Source organism: Physeter macrocephalus, chromosome 17 (genome assembly GCF_002837175.3).
Source record: "Physeter macrocephalus isolate SW-GA chromosome 17, ASM283717v5, whole genome shotgun sequence".
In the NCBI taxonomy this organism is placed as follows: Eukaryota; Metazoa; Chordata; class Mammalia; order Artiodactyla; family Physeteridae; genus Physeter; species Physeter macrocephalus.
Window position 1 is genome coordinate 41,538,442 of NC_041230.1, and position 16,785 is coordinate 41,555,226.

Consider the following 16,785-nt stretch of genomic DNA (forward strand, 5'->3'; position numbering starts at 1 on the left):
CAAGGGGAGAGGCCACAGCAGTGAGAGGCCCGCGTACCGCAAAAAAAAAAAAAAAAAAAAAAAAAATAGTTCTTCCTTAGATTGAACTAAAATCTAAGGGTGCAAAGCACACTTTCCCACACTGAGCATCTGAAAGGCACTCTAGCAGAGTGGCTAAGAGTGTGGGCTCTGAAACTAGACTGTCTGGGTGTGATCCTCACCCCACCATTTACCAGCTGGGTAACCTCAAACAAGTTACTTAAGCTCCCTGGACATCATCCTCCTCACATGAAAAATGGGAAAGATTACACCTGTCCCATGGGACTGTCATGAGAATCTAATGACTGAGTATCTGTGAGTTCTGTGGTGCTGCCTGGCACAGAAGAAGCTCCTGCAGTATCAGGGGCGGCAGTCGGAATGTTATCTCAGAAAAGTTGAAAAGACCAGGAGGAAGGGACCAGAGACTCAAAATGACATCATTTTCCTATTCGTGAGTGACGAATCCTATCAGACCCCTTGAGGCCCCGTCTTCAGAGACACCCGCTGCTGGCGAGACTCCTACCTGTAGTCCACTTTACCGTCCTCTGTCAGAGCTTTATCCGGCTCTTCCTCTTTTTTGACACCCATTATATCTCCCAGTTTGGTTCCAGCCAGTTCCCAGTGTTTGTGTTGAGCCTGAAAAAGACACAAAAAGTCAATCTGCTCCATCCCGTGACACAACTGTGGTCCACGGAAAATCAATCCCATCTGACAACAGGCTTCATCTAGCAGGCAGTAAATTCCCACAAGGCAGCAGTGGCACCGAGCCGTGCCTCCCAATCTTATGCCTGAAGCTCCTGAGACACCAGGCCCCAGATTATCTTAACTGAGGCCCTGGAGGAGGAATGCAATACCCTCCCACAAGGGCTGTTTCTTGCTCTATGAGTTTCCTCTGATTGCCAATAGAGACCCTAGCTGTGAGGTGGAACGTGATCTTTAAAAAGAAGAAAAAAGAAAAAAAAAATAGGCAGATACTCTCTGGCCCCAGAAGACAAGAAACCAACCTTTTTGCGCTCCTTTTGCTCCCTGTGCTTCCGCACTGTTTGACTGCCTTTTCTAGCGATAATGGCCAGGTCAGAAGTGGCGTCCTTGACTGGAATCACAGGCTCTGGCTGCAGGAGGTTGAGGAAAAAGAGAAATTCTGCACTGACCATTAAACTCAACACAAAGGTCCACTTCGTACTGGCCCTAGTAAACGAAGGGTTGCTACCCTACCCCTATCGTGATGGGGCTTTTTTCCTCTCCTTTCCTTTCCCTTCTTTCTTTTCCCATTTCAGGCTTCTCTGAGCGTTCTTCTCTCTGACAACAGAGGACCCTCACCTGCTTGGTGAAGACGATGCGCCCGTCCAGAAAGGGAGGCACCAGGTTATGCACCATCAGATGGACCTTGGCTGCACTGTCCTCTTCAAAGTCGTCGTCCACCTCCAGCCGATGCACCACCCCGCTGGTGAGCATGCGGTTGGTCTCCCAGCGTTCGTTATCCTTGGAGGACACAACGGGAGGCCACGTTAAGACTGCAACTGCAAGGCCATCCTGAAAGGTCCCAGGCGAGGCCACGCAGAGGGTCCTGACAGAAGGGCCACAGGGGCTGCAGAGATGTCACGGGCCTCTCTACCCCGCAGCTCCTTAGACAGAAGAATCGCTGATCCCAAATCAGCTGCAGTACTCTTCCCAGAAGCAACCCGTCGTATCTAAGGCAGAGCCGCTACATGGATACACGAACGCTGACTGTCTCTGGTCCGCGCAGAGACACCAAGGACACACCAGAGCCAGGGCCTGACCTCCCAGTCCCACCAACAGCGCCCCGCAGGAATTACTGCAGAAGATGGAAGTCATGATTTGGGTCGGGTTTTTCTTAGGTTACTGATAAGTTCCCTGCCCACCCCTCTGCCTCCAGAGGAACCGCTAAGTCTGTGACTTCAGCAGCGGGGAGACAAGCTGTGCCGTCGGCAGGTGCGTGTGACCTGCCGCTTCTCCAGCTGAATCTGCTCCACCTGCTGTGGGCAGCCTCACCTCATTGATCTGCCTCCGCTGAGCCGAAATGCGCTTCTGCTTCTGTTTGTGCAGATGCTGCTCCCGCCTCCTCACGTAGTCCTCGGACGAGTAGGCCAGGGGGTTGTGGAACTCATCATATCCCTCATCCATCATGTACCAATCCCGGTCGGCTTGCTGCGGCACAAGACACAAAGCAGTAAGAACAAGGCGCAGATCGAGTTTCTGCGCAAGACGTGGCCAGAAGGGGAGGAGGCGTTTGGTAAGAAGTCACTGGGGCAGCACAGCAATCCTCGTGAGAGGCGCAAGAGCGGCTGTAAGACGAGCCACCTAGAGGGGAAGCACAGTCTACAGCGCAGCCCACCATGACGGCACTTCTTCCATTTACCACACGGTGGCACCAGCACACAGCCGAAAAAGTTAAGCCTGACCTGCATTTGGTGAGGAGTTTCACCACAGAGCCTTTGCCTGGAAAGAGATTCCATGGCTTCGAGACTGAACGTGGCCCAGCGTCCGGTTCCACTACAGTGTCACCCATGACCCTTGTGCTCAGACACCCCCGGTCACCCACTCACCGACAGACGGCCACCACCCCTCCCTCAGCCCTCCAAGATGTAGCTTTACCCTCTGGTCATCCTCCCATTGCTGCCGCTCCTCTTCTGTGTCAAATGAAATTCCTTCTTCGCCATGCTCACGCCTCCCTGTGGGAGACCACGGAGCAGGTCAGTCTGCACGGTCCCAGCTCATCCCCAGTGGCCTCACACAGCCCTGTCAAGCGGCACAGCCCCAGCCCGGCTGTGTCCAGCCCCACCAGGAAGAGCGCCCCTGCTTCCTGCTCCCCACTTCCACCCCGCCTTACCGCGGCCCCTGGACAGACGTGGGGTGGACCCCAGATGTCTTCTGTCATCGGCCCACTCGTTGTATTTGTAGGATGGGGTTGGCAGAGGTGTGTCGTCTGAGTACCTGCTCCTCACAGACCTGGGAAACAGTATAACCAGCCTCACTAAATAGTCACTAAGCTGAGATGTGTTCCCCAGTCACCATCTGCCCTCCCAGCCCCAATCATGCCCACCCTGTGCCGCCCACCCAGAGAACCTGGGCTGCTCCACCCAGAACGTCACCTGTCCCTATCTCGACTGGGCAGCCGATGACTCCGCTCAGAATCCCGATAGGAAGGCGTTGGGGAGGGCGATTCCCACTGTGAGCGCTTGGAGGAGCCATAGCCACTGTCCTCTTCATCCCAGGTAGACCTTGAAGGGGTGGCTGCATCTGGGCCACAAAAGACACATCCACAGGAAACGTCTAAGACATGGCTATAGAGCCATTAGGTGAAAGTCAATTCACCAAATTTCTTTCTTTTACTATTTATAAACTTTGCACCTATTTGCAATGGATAAGATGGTTTTGACAGCTTTTAAAGATATCTGAATTTTAATGGTCCAGTTTTCATCTGTGCTCATGTCAACATTTTAAGGAATATCCAATTTATCTCTGCAAGCATATCCCTCTTGAATGTACATACTTCTTTGTAATAAAACCTTCTTCTGCCCCTACCCCATCCACCCCCAGCTCCCTATTCTTTCCTACCATTTGGAAAACTGGCCACTCAGCAAACTGGCAAATCATGTTAAGGGAGCATATCTGTCTCCACAGAGAAGTCCACGGCCTTCCCAACTGAATCAACTGACTCAGAACCAAGTATTCCCAGAAATTCATGGTGGAATCTGGAATTCCAACCCAGCTCCACTGAGGATAAGAGTCACTCACCCTGCCTCTCATACACTTGGCTCTCACAAACTACCACAAGCAACAGCTCAGACTACCTTTAGGCCGGTGTCGGGGGCTCTCAGGTTCGTTTCTTCTGCCGCTGCGCTCTGACCCTCCATCTCGCTCCGACCTGCTGCTGTGCCTGTCTCTATCCCGCTCATCTGTGAGGAGTCACCGGAAGAGCTTAGAAAACAGGTGTCCCATCCTAACTACCACCCATCTTCACCCTAGAGAAAGGACAGGCCTCCCCACTCACTCACAGGTGCAACCTCACTGCTCTAATGCGATCCATGGGCTCCTGAAACTCACATATCCCCATTCTTTCAAAGGCAAAAATTAGTTACTGGCTAGAAAGTTTCAAACTCACAGTAACAGTTATTTTCCTGCAAGAATTCAAAAAAGAATAGTTACAAGTCTATAATGAATAGTTATTTAATAGTTACAAGCCTACAAGCTACAGAACTCAAACAACACTGAGGAAAGCCAGTACTGGATTTTATGTCTAGCTTTGCTCCTCAGCACCGTCCTTTTTCTCTCGCCAACACTAGTGTCAACTGATTTCTCAAACGTATTACCCATTTTCACCTTTATCACCAATTTTCAGGATAAAATGAGGACCACACACTCAAGCAAAGCAGCTATGCTGCAAGTAACAGCTCTTTTCTTAAACTGCCTGCTAATCCCAATACCAACAGGGTCAAAACCAACCAGGCTGACATGAAGATGGCGTTCCCTAATTAACGGGTGTTATAAAAACTGCCACAACAGGAGAAAGGCCGACACGTGAAGTCAGGCGCTTAGTGGGCACGAGGCACCCTGCCGGGCAGCTTACCTCTGTCTCTCCTGCGGTCACAGTCTCGATCCCTCGACCTCTCCCTCTTCTGATCCTTTCCTTCTTTGGACGAGGCGTAGACACCATGTTCGCGCCACTCCCGCTCTCTCTGCCGACTGCGCTCCCAAAACTCTTCACTCACGCCACCAGGATGGGATGGAGTCTCGACCCGAGCCGATCGATAATGTCTGAAACAGGGAGGGAAGCTGGTAAAGGGCTCATCCATGGAAGAAAAACCTGCCCCAAACCTTTGGCCAGGCCAAACATGCAACCTGGCCTTTTCCACTTTATCTCCCTGGTACGGCAGGTTTGCATATGGCAACAACCATAAGGGCTTCTAACCTCCGTCCTCTACTCTGTAGGTGCCTTTGAATCTTCCCCCAGATCTGAAGAAAATACCAATTCCTATCTAGCCTCAATGTTATAGAATCATAGCAAAATCATAAAGTCCTAAATGCCCAACAAGAAAACCGAGAGAGAAACATGAGATGCTATTTTCTGGCCTCCATTTTCACTCCCTTTGGGGCAATCCACCAAAGCTCTTACCTGTCTTTTCGGCTGCTGCGGCCAGCCTGGTCACTGCCCTCCTCCTCAGCATCCCTCTGGTCATCCTTGCTCTCTTCCCAGTCCTTATAGGAAGAGATTCGGGACTTCTTCTTGTCCTCCCCATCATCCTTCTCCTCTCTCTCCCTCCTTTTCAGGGAAGCCAACAAGTCTAGTCCCAGCAATGAAGGGCGGGGAGCAGGGGCCTTGAAGACATGCTGCTCACTAGATGCACTTTTGGTCCTGAAAATAAGACCGCCAACCTGGGAGTCCACATCAGTGCCTTCCAATCGATGGATCGAGGCATCCTCGCTGGTGTCCTCCATGACAGGCTCTGGGATTTCTCTGGAAGGAAAACAAACCATTTGATATCAGACATAAGAAGGGAAAAGGCTTGGCTCTGCTACATCCCAGAATAACTGTAGGTATATGGATCTCTGGGGGGTTGACCTCCCCCTCAAGATCAGAATTCCTTTAGTTACCTCTTACCACGACCTGTCCATCAAGTCATCGACAATCTCAAAAGATCTTCCTACTTCCACCCCAACACACGTCAGAAACAGATACACACACACACACACACACACACACACACACACACACACACACACACACACACCAGGATCCAAGAGGGTATCATCCAAGAGGGTATCATCCAGGCAAGAACAGACCTCACTAAGGGACACTTACTAGAGCATTATGGCATCTATAAAGGGAGTTTAGGGAAAACACCACTAGATTTTAAATCAGAAACCTCAGTTAGAACCCAGGCTCTTGACATTTTCTACCTGTATGATTGTAAGCAAATAACTTAATCTTTGGTTAGGCATAATTTCTATACCTGCAAAATGGAAGTACTTTTTGCTCTATCTAATCCATGGAGTTATTTTGAGAATCAAACAAGAACATGTATGTGAAAGCACTCTAACCATAAAGAGTTACATAAATGTCATCGTTACATTATTTCACTTGCTGTGCTCCAAGGTATTGATTTGGGTCCTTCACCATTTTTTTTTTTTTTTTTTTTTTTGTGGTATGCGGGCCTCCCCCTGCTGCGGCCTCTCCCGTTGCGGAGCACAGGCTCCGGAGCGCAGGCCCAGCGGCCATGGCTCACGGGCCCAGCAGCTCCGCGGCACGTGGGATCCCCCCAGACCGGGGCGCGAACCCGGTTCCCCTGCATCGGCAGGCGGACGCGCAACCACTGCGCCACCAGGGAAGCCCCCCTCACCATTTTTTTACACAAGTTCTTCCTCCTCTCCCTTCCTTTAAACTACAGATATAACAGAATTGTTGACGTATAAGACTACCATCCATGTGATCCATACTTTAATGGATTGTGTTTTGCAGAAAACACTTCTCTCACAGCAGTCGAAATCTATTTAATAACAATTCAAGTTCACCAAAAAAAAAAAATTAATGAGAATCACCAGGCTAGGAAATGATATTTCTGAAAAGTAGGTAACTGTAGGATTTTCTGGCACTCAACTTATAACAAATTTCTCTTTACCTCCCACTATACATAATCTACTTATAAACATATCCCATTCTGAGTGCTTGAATAATTTCCCTCATTCCAACAAGCCAGTAAAGCAAAGAACTGTCAAGGGATAGGGCACCACCAGAATCCAGAATGTTTCACCCAGCTCTAATTAACATATACAGCTCTACAGAAGAATATTGCTAAATAGACTGAACATATAGTATGAACAACAGTTGCATTTTTTAAAATACCATCAGGCAGAAGAGAAAAGGGAAAGCTACCTATTGGTGACATCTGTATTCACGTGAGGAAATCTAAACAGGAAGGTAGGATTTACATGCTCTGCTCAGTAGTCTGAACTAGAAAATATACTTCTAGAATGTCATTTTATGCAGGAGAGAGAACCTTGTCTGTCTTGTTGACTGCTTTGCCCAGTGCCTAGCAAAATAAACGTTTGAGGAATAAATGAATGAATGAGTTTAAACTGACTAAAGGAAACAGGGAGCCAGAAATTTCTAGTGACAACAAAGAAAGATGCCAGCAGCACAGGAAAAGGAGTCTGACAAACAGGACAACTGACAGCTGAGAAAAGTAAGTAAGAAGCTAAGTGTTAGCTTGTAAAGAATAATTAGTGGCAAAGAAGCCACAAAAGGTACAAGAAAAATAAGAAAGAAAAAACTGGATACATTCATTCAACAATTACTGAGTGCTTTCTGTGAGCCAATCGCTGTTCTGGGCATTAGAGATAAAGAAGAGAACAAATCACACAAAAATCCCGACCTTTTTGGAGTTGACATTCTAGTAAAAGATATCACCTGGTAGAGATACCACTGTGACAGAGAAGAGGAAGACAAAAGGGTGACCCCCCGGGCAGCATCCCTGGACTTCTGCGAGGCCACGCCAGGAAGCTGGATCTGACCTGAGCAAGGAGAAAGGCCGGTCTTGCAGAACCTAGGCAGCATCCCTAAGGTGAGTAACGCAAGTTGGGTGACAGGGACAAGACTTTCCAAACCTGGGCCCGAACCTGAGCAAGGGGCCGATATCTGCCGCTTGGAGCCGCCACGATTGGCGAAGACAAGGTCGGAAAGGAAGAAGGGACACTCACCTCACCAAGCCCGACTCTAGGGACCTTCTGTCCCGGATTCTGGGGCGCTGGCGACGCCACTCCTCGCTCAGACCGCCTCAGAGAGCCAAAACCCGCACCTTGAAAGCGGCCATTATTGTCCCATAAGACTTTGCGCTGCCCCCTCTATCCGTCCAAAGATACCATCGAGAGCAGCCCGAAAAACGCCCGTTCCTAGTGCGGGACAGAACGCTTACAAGACTGGACTGTCTTTCTCTGCCGCTCTGATCAGAGACACTTCCGAGTCTCCTGACGACCAATCACGCTTAGTCTAAGAGGCGACGCCCCGCCTCTAGTTGGGATGTGGGAAGGAGAAGTTAAAGAGATCGGTCATATTTAATAAGGGCGGAAGTGACCCTAGGGCTTCCGGTCAGAGCCGAGGAAGGTGGGTGATGACTAGAATAGCCTCTTCTGCTTATTTGAGCGGGGCCTAATGCGAGTTCATCACTGCGCCTGTGCGTTTTCTTTTTCCGTTTCCGTCCCCTTAAAGTGGTCCGCCACAGTTGCTAGGCAACTGTAGCCCGAGGGTTACTTTGGTTTGGGGGGTCGCAGCCGCGGTTGGGGGAGGAGGAAAGAGCCTCCCCAGTCGGCTTTTTGGAGAAAGGGTGGGGGTTGCCGACAACCCTGAAGTGGAAGAGAGGGAGCTGACGTGTACAAATAAGTAAGTATCGTTTTCCCTGGCAGTTGTGGGCCGGGAGTAGCCCAACCACTGGCATCATTAAAAGTATGTCGGAGTTCCCTGGTGGCGCAGTGGTTAAGAATCCGCCAGCCAATGCAGGGGACGGGTTCGAGCCCTGGTCCGGGAAGATCCCACATGCGCGGAGCAACTAAGCCCGTGCGCCATAACTACTGAGCCTGCGCTCTAGAGCCCGTGCTCCGCAACAAAAGAAGCCACCACCCCAAGGAGAAGCCCACACACCGCAACGAAGAATAGCCCCTGCTCGCCACAGTTAGAGGAAGCCCGCTCGCAGCAACGAAGACCCAACGCAGCCAAAAATAAATTTTAAAAAAAAGTATGTATGTCGGATATTTGGGGAAAATAAAGACGCGCACCCCAGTGTAAGTATAAGTCAGTTGTCTGTTCACACGCAGAGACAACCTCTGATGGTCTTTGGGGATATTCATTTCTAGTTATTCTTCTATGTGAATATGTACATGTGTATTATAGTTAGGTTTTGTACAAAAGTGGGATCACACTATATACTGTTGTTTTATAACTTTTTTTTCTTTATCATGAGGATTTTTCAATTATCTCTATTATGTATCTCTATTATGTATCCATTATATACACGGTATATAATGACAGTGTGCTAGTACGTTGCAGTGGCTATACTATCATTTATTTTCTCAGTCCCCTACTGATAGCTATTTAGCTTGTTTGCAGTTTTTCACCGTTATAAATATACATTGATCTTTGTGCATATGTCTATTTATTTACTAGGAATAAATTCTCAGAAGTGGAATTGTTGGTCGAAGAGTATTCAGGTTTCTTTCTAGAAAAGTTTTGCTTCTCTGCATTCCAGCAGGGACTCTGAATGCCTGCCCCTTCACTCACACTCTTGCCGTTATCATTTAATCTTTGCCAAATTAATGGATTTGAAAATATATCATTTAGCTTGCTTTCCTTTGCTTACTGGTAAAGCTTAACTTTCCCAGTATATTTGTCCATTTTTACCTCTTCTTTTGTGAATTTTCTGTTGGTATCCTTTGCTGTGGACATTTTCTTAGGTGTGGTCTCAATTTCCCTCTCCTCTTTCCAACATTTATCCAGTCCCACCCTCTTACAGGCTTATCTCCCCACTCCCCGTTGACAGCTTTGCTCTCCCACCGCTTCCTCCTCTTTATCAGTAACTTACAGAAGTTGCTGTTTGTTTGAATTCTAGTGGTGGGACAGATCCATCTTCTCTCTGACTTTCCCTTTCATCAGTGATTTGTTCTGCCACTGCGACTTGAAGAAATCCCTTCTGGCAATCATCTTCTCTATTTAAAGTATGACCTATTGGGACTTCCCTGGTGGCGCAGTGGTAACGAATCCACCTGCCAATGCAGGGGACACGGGTTTGAGCCCTGGTCCGGGAAGATCCCACATGCCGCAGAGCAACTAAGCCTGTGCGCCACAACTACTGAGCCTGTGCTCTAGAGCCCGCAAGCCACAACTGCTGGAGCCTGCACACCTAGAACACGTGCTCCGCAACAAGAGAAGCCACCGCAATGAGAAGCCTGCGCACCACAACGAAGAGTAGCCCCTGCTTGCCTCAACTAGAGAAAGCCCACGTGCAGCAAGTGACCCAACACAGCCAAAAATTAATTAATTAATTTTAAAAAATAAATGAAGTGTGACCTATTACTGGAACAATTTCATTTCCTATGTGAATTTTTAGTAATTCATATCTTAAAATGTGACTTGTCACCAAAAAAAGAGAGAGAAAGAAATCCTCCCTTTTCGTAGCATAAGACAGATTTGGGACTGAATTCAAAATATTAAGTATCTCAGTGGAGTCTCTGATGGATGGATCAGAAGTAAAGCTTCTTGATCATAGAGTTTCTCAATCATAAAAATAGGACTTGTAATAGAAGGAACGCTGGACTAGAAATTTGATGGCGTGGATTCTAGTCCTTTTTTTTGGAGCTAGAAGTGTAACTGTGAGCAAACTAGTCTGAAAATGAGAGGCCCCTTCTATCTCAGTATTGTACTATTTGTTTTGTGTGTGTGTGTGTGTGTGTGTGTGTGTGTGGTTTTTACACACTCTTAATTGATCTATTTGCCATGTGATGAGGTATTCTCAGTAAGACATACACCAAGGATCTTTAAACCAGGACTCATGATATTAAAAATGTCTGTCAATAAAAGACTGTTTAAAAAAGGATGGAACGGGCATGAAATAGTATGGCACTGTGACAAAAAACGTGTGAGTTTTCTACACAGAGATACGTGATGGTCTTCACATGTGAGGTAAAGTGCAAAGTGCAGAAGAGTGGGTAAAGTATGTGTGCTGGACGTCTGTCATTTACTCCTCCAGATCCACCCTTCCTGCTTCTCTAGACCGCTCCGGGACAAGGAGGCTTGTTTGCCTCGGCAGCTCGCCTGCCCTCTTTGTTCCAGGTGGAGTCAGCCAGTGGGAGCGTTAGCAGATCAGAGAGAGGGTGGGAGGAGAGCATCTGCATCCCTTAACTGCAGACTGACCTCTTATACAGCAGCCCTCTCCGTCCAGCAATCTCAGCCACAGAGTTCTGGTAACTACTCCCTCCCATGGCTCCTTCAGGCCTGCGGGTGAGAACAGCGCCCTGTCCCGCTGCTACTAGCCCAGGGTCCTGCAGTACACCCTGCTGTTTTCCTATACGTTTCCTTAATGAAAGTCTCCAGATTACCAAATTTGAGGACGTCATCTCTTTCCTGCTGGAACGCTGATGGAAAGAATACACTCTCTTTTGAGTAAAAAAGGGAGAAAATGTTGGAACACATTTGTATTTTCTTGTGAATGCATAACAAAACTCTGGAAGATACGGGAGAAACTAATGAAAGTTGATACCTTGTAACTCCTTACAGGGCACTGGGAACTAAGCCAGTCGAGCGGAGACAATATACCTTTCTATATTGTTCCTTTTTAACTGGTGGACTGACTTGCCGCCAGTTTGTGCATTTAGTGTGTTCCTTTTACTTTGTTGTTACTGTGTTGTGTGAAACCTTTTTTCCTCTGGAAAAAAAATATATATACATGTTACCTACTACAAAATTTAAAATGTTTTAAAATTAGGACTCATGCATTTAATGTCTTTAAACATTTCAACTTTCAGGACTGACAGTGAGGATTGATATTTGGATTATTTCAACATGAGCTTCCTGTTACCCAAGCTGAGTAGCAAAAAAGAAGTGGACCAGGCGATAAAAAGTACTGCAGAGAAGGTGTTGGTTCTCAGGTTCGGGAGAGACGAGGATCCTGTCTGTCTGCAACTAGATGATATTGTAAGTGAATTTTTTAAGTAAATGGTTTTTATTAAAAACCTGTACATTCTCACTTCCACATCTGCAAAATGAATGAAAGGGAACAGGCAGGGTCCGGGGATATAACTGTTCATTTGTTAGCACACTTTCACTAAGAGCCGATCATGTGCCTGCCCTGAGCTGAACCCCCAAATCTGTGATTGTGCTGAATCTGCCCTGGATGCCCTTCCCCAGTAGCAGCTGCCGAAGCTCAGTTTCACCAACGATTCAGTGGAAGACCAGGAACATTATTTACAAGAGTCTATGAACATTGTCTTACTCAGTGCTTACAACAGTGGGATAATTGCTATTACTGTTCCCAAGCGGGGAGATGAATGCCAGGAAGGTCAGGTGACTTCCCACAGGCACAGCACCACTAAATTGCAGAGCTGGGATTTGAATTTTGGTTTCTCTGCCTGCAAATATGCTTTTCCAGTGTGTTGCCTCCAGTGTGTGCCTGATGATAATCTCTGATTTCACAACAAATCTTCACCGTCTGATGAATAGGAAGGGGAGTATGGGACAGAGGAAGTTCATCCTTGTCGCTGTTTATTGTGGAGAGAGACTTACCCAGGACTAAGACCTCACCCACCATTTCTACTGCTGCCACCCTCAGTGTGGATACAGTGTAAGAAACCCCACTTCTGTGGTTAAAAATGAGGGTGTGAAGTGTTAATCTGGGGGGAAGGGGCCACAGCATTTTACCCTCAACTACAGAGGGTGTGGAATATCACAGAGGTCAAGAGTATAGACTCTGAAGCCAAGCTGTCCGAGTTCAGATCCTCACTTTACTGCGTACAGCCGTGTGACCAGGGGCACATTACCTGCCCGTACCTCGGTTTCCTCGTCTGTGAAATGGTGACTGTAGCGGTGCATACCTCATAGGAATGTTGTAAGGGTTAAAGGAGCCAACAAGTGTAAAGCACTTAGAACACATAGCACATAACAAGTGCCATGTAAGTGTTTGCTATTTTTATCATAATTATCATCTATGGGGAGATTGGAAGGAAGAGATGTGGGGGAATTCCATTGTCTGTAGTACATATTTCTGAGTTGTTTTGTTTTTTTATTTAAGCGAGTATATGGATTTTATAAATCCATGAAAAGTTTATAAAAACTTTTTACAATCAAAAATAGAAGAAAAAAAAAGAAGCAGAAATATATTCACACAATTTGCCTAGGGCCCTTTCATTACCCTGCCAACAGTGATTCAGACTCTGAATGATAAGGTTATACTGTGTCTAACGTGGAACTCAAACAGGCTAGATTCTTGGCTCGGGAATTTTTTTCAAACAGAAAATTCTCTTCTAATAAAAAGGTTCACAGAAGAAACGTTGCTGCCCACAAGTTGTAACCCACATCTCTCTCTTCATTTGCAGCTTTCTAAGACCTCTTCTGACTTAAGTAAAATGGCTACTATATATCTGGTAGACGTGGACCAAACCCCAGTTTATACACACTATTTTGACATCAGTTATATTCCATCTACTGTGTTTTTCTTCAATGGGCAGCATATGAAAGTGGATTATGGGTAAGTTATATTGACATGAAGTTATTATAGTCTTAAAAGTTTCTTTCATCCAGGCAGTTTCAGTAGCTCACCTATTTGCATGTGATGGGGGCTTTGTGAGTCTTATGCTGGTACTGTTTCCTGAGTTGATGCACTCTCTGATTTTTTTATGTGGAACTTTGGTGCAAAATGAGAGTGTTTGCAGTATGAGTGGTGAATTTTAACTTACTGTGAGAGAATAGTACAGTTTGTGAAGCACTCACCTCTTTCAGTGTAGAAATACAGAACAGCTTTTTTAAAAGTTTCCCAGGAATTTTATTTAAAACAAAGTAGGTCATTTGTTCTTAACCTTCTGAAACTCATAGGCTGCATCTATAAAAGAAGTAATCCTTCAGCAAATTAAGACATACTTTTCTCTTGCCAAGTTTCCTGTCTTCTTTCACTCAGAGAATTTTGAAGTCATTCTTCAACAAAGTTTGTCAAGAATAAGTAACATGAGGGACTTCCCTGGTGGTCCAGTGGTTAAGGCTTTGCCTTCCAACACAGCGGGTGCAGGTTCGATCCCTGGTCAGGGAGCTAAGATCCCACATGCCTCGGGGCCAAAAAACCAAAACGTAAAACAGAAGCGATTTTGTAACAAATTCAGTAAAGACTTTAAAAATGGTCCTCATCAAAAAAAAAAAATCTTAAAAAAAGAAAAGAATAAGTAACATGAAATCTTTAATGCCTTCCCCTCCATCCAGTCGTCATCCCAATACTTACTAATTTTGAATGTATCTGTAATAATCCTGTCATTTCTTACTGTGGTCAAGGAGTCCACTTGTCTAGATCTGTGTGCCTGCTTTGTCATCATTTATTTGAAAGTGTATTAAATATAATCTGTTTTAAGTGTTTTATAGCTATTTATTCTCCTAGAATACAGTTGATATATGTATTAGTTTGGTGAATATTTTCAGAGGGTGATTTATGATACTACTTACCACCTTAAAACGTTTGGGCTTCCCTGGTTGCGCAGTGGTTGAGAGTCCACCTGCCAATGCAGGGGACATGGGTTCATGCACTGGTCCGGGAGGATCCCACATGCCGCGGAGCGGCTGGGCCCGTGAGCCATGGCCACTGGGCCTGCGCGTCCGGAGCCTGTGCTCCACAACGGGACAGGCCACGACAGTGAGAGGCCCGCGTACCGCAAACACACACACACACACACACACACACACACACACACACACACACAAGCTTGAAAGGGTATATACCAAAATGTGGCCTCTGGCCTCATTTTTTTTTTTCCTAAACTGTTTCTACCCTAAACATACTTGATACTTGAAAAGTAAAAAAAAAAAAAAAAAAGTTAATATTGCACCTATCACTCAGAAGTATAAGTGACTAGAACTCAGAGACAAGGACAAGTTAATGGACTTTGCACAGTGTCTAGTCAACAACAAAGCCCATGCTAACCCCCAGGGAATACTACTTGACGATGAGCTGAGAAGTGATTAAATAGGTTTTGAAGTAGAAGCTTTGCACCTGGTAGGGCTTACATGCTCTCCCAGCGGCCCTCAGCACGGGTTTTAGTCGTATATCAAATGGGCCCTGTAATCGCACGGGGAAAATCAGTGTCAGACTTTGTGTCTAAAGGCTCCCTGATCAGAAGAAAATAACAGAGCTGCTGTTTATTTTGTTTATCCTGAAGGTCTGACAAGTAATTATGAAAAGTTTTGAGCGAGGTTGTTTCTCTCCTATGCTATTTAGGTCTCCAGATCACACTAAGTTCGTGGGAAGTTTCAAAACCAAACAAGACTTCATAGATTTGATTGAAGTAATTTATCGAGGCGCAATGAGGGGAAAACTTATTGTTCAAAGTCCTATTGATCCCAAGAATATTCCCAAATATGACCTCCTCTATCAAGACATTTAGCACTTGCACTACTATCAAAGTTGAAGAGACAGGCCCGTCGTGAAACAGTGCCTGACTCTAGCTGTGCTGTCTTTCTGGGGTCTTTCGGAAATGTGGTCAGCATCCCGGCGGAGAAGAGGTTTGACGTGTATAGAAAATACCGGCCCCCAAGTAGAAGACCACACTGGTGCTGTGACAATTGGGAATGCGCAAGTGTCTACTCCCTGCAGACCTCAGAGCTGTCAAGCCAGCCATGGTCAATTTCCCCAGCGTGGTTATTTTAATTTCTCTTTATATTATAGTTTTCTTTATTCTTTAAGATAATACAGAATCCTTCTAAACCTTGGCTAGTACAATTTGATTTAACTGTGTTTATTTGATACACAAGTAAAACAGAAAGTCAATTCCCATAAGAGCAAAAATACTTCTTTTCGACCATGTGTGTACACACCCACCCCTTCCATCTTCCTCAGCCTCGCCACTCCTCGACTCGTGTATTTATCTCGTGCTCACCTGTTATCCCAGTTCTTTTGGAGTAAATCATTCTTTACTAAGAGCAGGCAAGTTTGTTTTATCTTCGAGCTTTTCTGGCTCAGACTTTTAAAGGTATCCTGGCTTGCTGATTTTTATCAGCTTTTCTATTATTAACTTGCCCAAGAAGTGAGAACTTGAACCTTTACCATCTAGCACCCAATATGAACTAAACAAAGAATTAACTACCCTTAGTAAGTAGGAGCTGATCTCTCTCAGAGCTCCATCTCTTTCTGAAGAGAAAACTGTACTTCAAGGACTCAAGACTGGAAAGAGATCTCAGAATTGCTAGAAAGAAGTATCATGTTTATAGGACTTGCCTGTGTTAATAACTTTATGAAGAATTCTCCCAGGGTCCTCTGGCACAGCCTGCCACCACTTGGGCAAATTCCTGCTCTCAAAACCTCGTGGGGCTAAAGGTACTGACTTTCTAGAATGAGAGAATAGATGTAGAGCCAGAGGGCAGTGTGCCAGGCAGCACGTGACCTGCTTGGCAGCTTTTTGCCACCTTGATGACAGAAACCCAGCTCTGTGCAGGGCAGCACTGTCGCTGCAAGTCTGTCCCCCTTTGCCAGGTGCTTCCTGTCCAAGCCTTTTCTGACAAATGTGGCATAGAAGGAAGGCTGCTGGGCACCTTTGTGGCCTTCATTGATAAAGGAGAGAGCCACTCCAGGAAGGAGACAGCAAAACCCTTTCACCACCACCTCCGTCTTCTCCTGGCCCCCACTGCCTGCTTTCATGGTGATCATGATGCATGGAACTGCAGCAGCTGCCTTAGGACCACGAGGCAACCAGCACTGGGATGAAGAATGAACATTCTGAGAAGAACGGTGAAAAGAGCCTGGGTCCCTGATAACGATACTGAGCTACTGAGTGGACTCTAGACATGCCACCCTTAAGACTTCTATGAAAGAATAAAATGTCTTCACTGCCTGTCACTGTTAGTTGGATTTTCTGTCCCTCATAGCCTAAGTCACAGAGCATTTGAGGTGTGGGAAGTGCTCAGATAACAGCAAAACCTCGGAACTTTCATGCGTAAGGTTCTTATATCTTCTCTCCTCCTGAGGGCTTTAGGGAATGTTTCTCTGAAGTCCTGGTTTATGTTTTTGTTCC

General features: G+C 46.2%; 2 protein-coding genes across 6 annotated transcripts in view; one reads left to right on the plus strand and one right to left on the minus strand.

Annotated features, from left to right (window-relative positions):
- DHX38 (DEAH-box helicase 38) overlaps nucleotides 1-7,879 on the minus strand; it is an 18,262-nt gene extending 10,383 nt beyond the window's left edge. Inside the window, exons 1-11 of the mRNA XM_007113530.4 lie at nucleotides 7,738-7,879; nucleotides 5,156-5,497; nucleotides 4,610-4,797; nucleotides 3,834-3,938; nucleotides 3,132-3,279; nucleotides 2,870-2,988; nucleotides 2,635-2,711; nucleotides 2,032-2,187; nucleotides 1,339-1,500; nucleotides 1,023-1,130; nucleotides 542-654 (exon numbers count right to left, since the gene is read on the minus strand). Coding sequence (XP_007113592.1) covers nucleotides 542-654; nucleotides 1,023-1,130; nucleotides 1,339-1,500; nucleotides 2,032-2,187; nucleotides 2,635-2,711; nucleotides 2,870-2,988; nucleotides 3,132-3,279; nucleotides 3,834-3,938; nucleotides 4,610-4,797; nucleotides 5,156-5,478 — 1,499 coding nt within the window. The 5' untranslated portion in view covers nucleotides 5,479-5,497; nucleotides 7,738-7,879. The remainder of the gene's footprint in view (nucleotides 1-541; nucleotides 655-1,022; nucleotides 1,131-1,338; nucleotides 1,501-2,031; nucleotides 2,188-2,634; nucleotides 2,712-2,869; nucleotides 2,989-3,131; nucleotides 3,280-3,833; nucleotides 3,939-4,609; nucleotides 4,798-5,155; nucleotides 5,498-7,737) is intronic.
- Nucleotides 7,880-8,129: 250 nt separating this feature from the next.
- On the plus strand, nucleotides 8,130-16,600 carry TXNL4B (thioredoxin like 4B). Of its 5 annotated transcripts, none has more exons than XM_007113524.4 (4): nucleotides 8,130-8,416; nucleotides 11,551-11,719; nucleotides 13,117-13,268; nucleotides 14,997-16,600. In XM_007113524.4, the coding sequence occupies exons 2-4, from the start codon at nucleotides 11,588-11,590 to the stop codon at nucleotides 15,160-15,162; spliced, it is 450 nt and encodes a 149-aa protein (XP_007113586.1). In that variant the 5' UTR covers nucleotides 8,130-8,416; nucleotides 11,551-11,587; the 3' UTR covers nucleotides 15,163-16,600. The 5 variants fall into 5 exon arrangements, with proteins under 5 accessions (XP_007113586.1, XP_007113587.1, XP_007113588.1 ...); XM_007113525.4 differs by lacking the exon at nucleotides 8,130-8,416 and adding an exon at nucleotides 8,453-8,814; XM_007113526.4 differs by lacking the exon at nucleotides 8,130-8,416 and adding an exon at nucleotides 8,453-8,768.
- The last annotated feature ends 185 nt before the right edge of the window (nucleotides 16,601-16,785 follow it).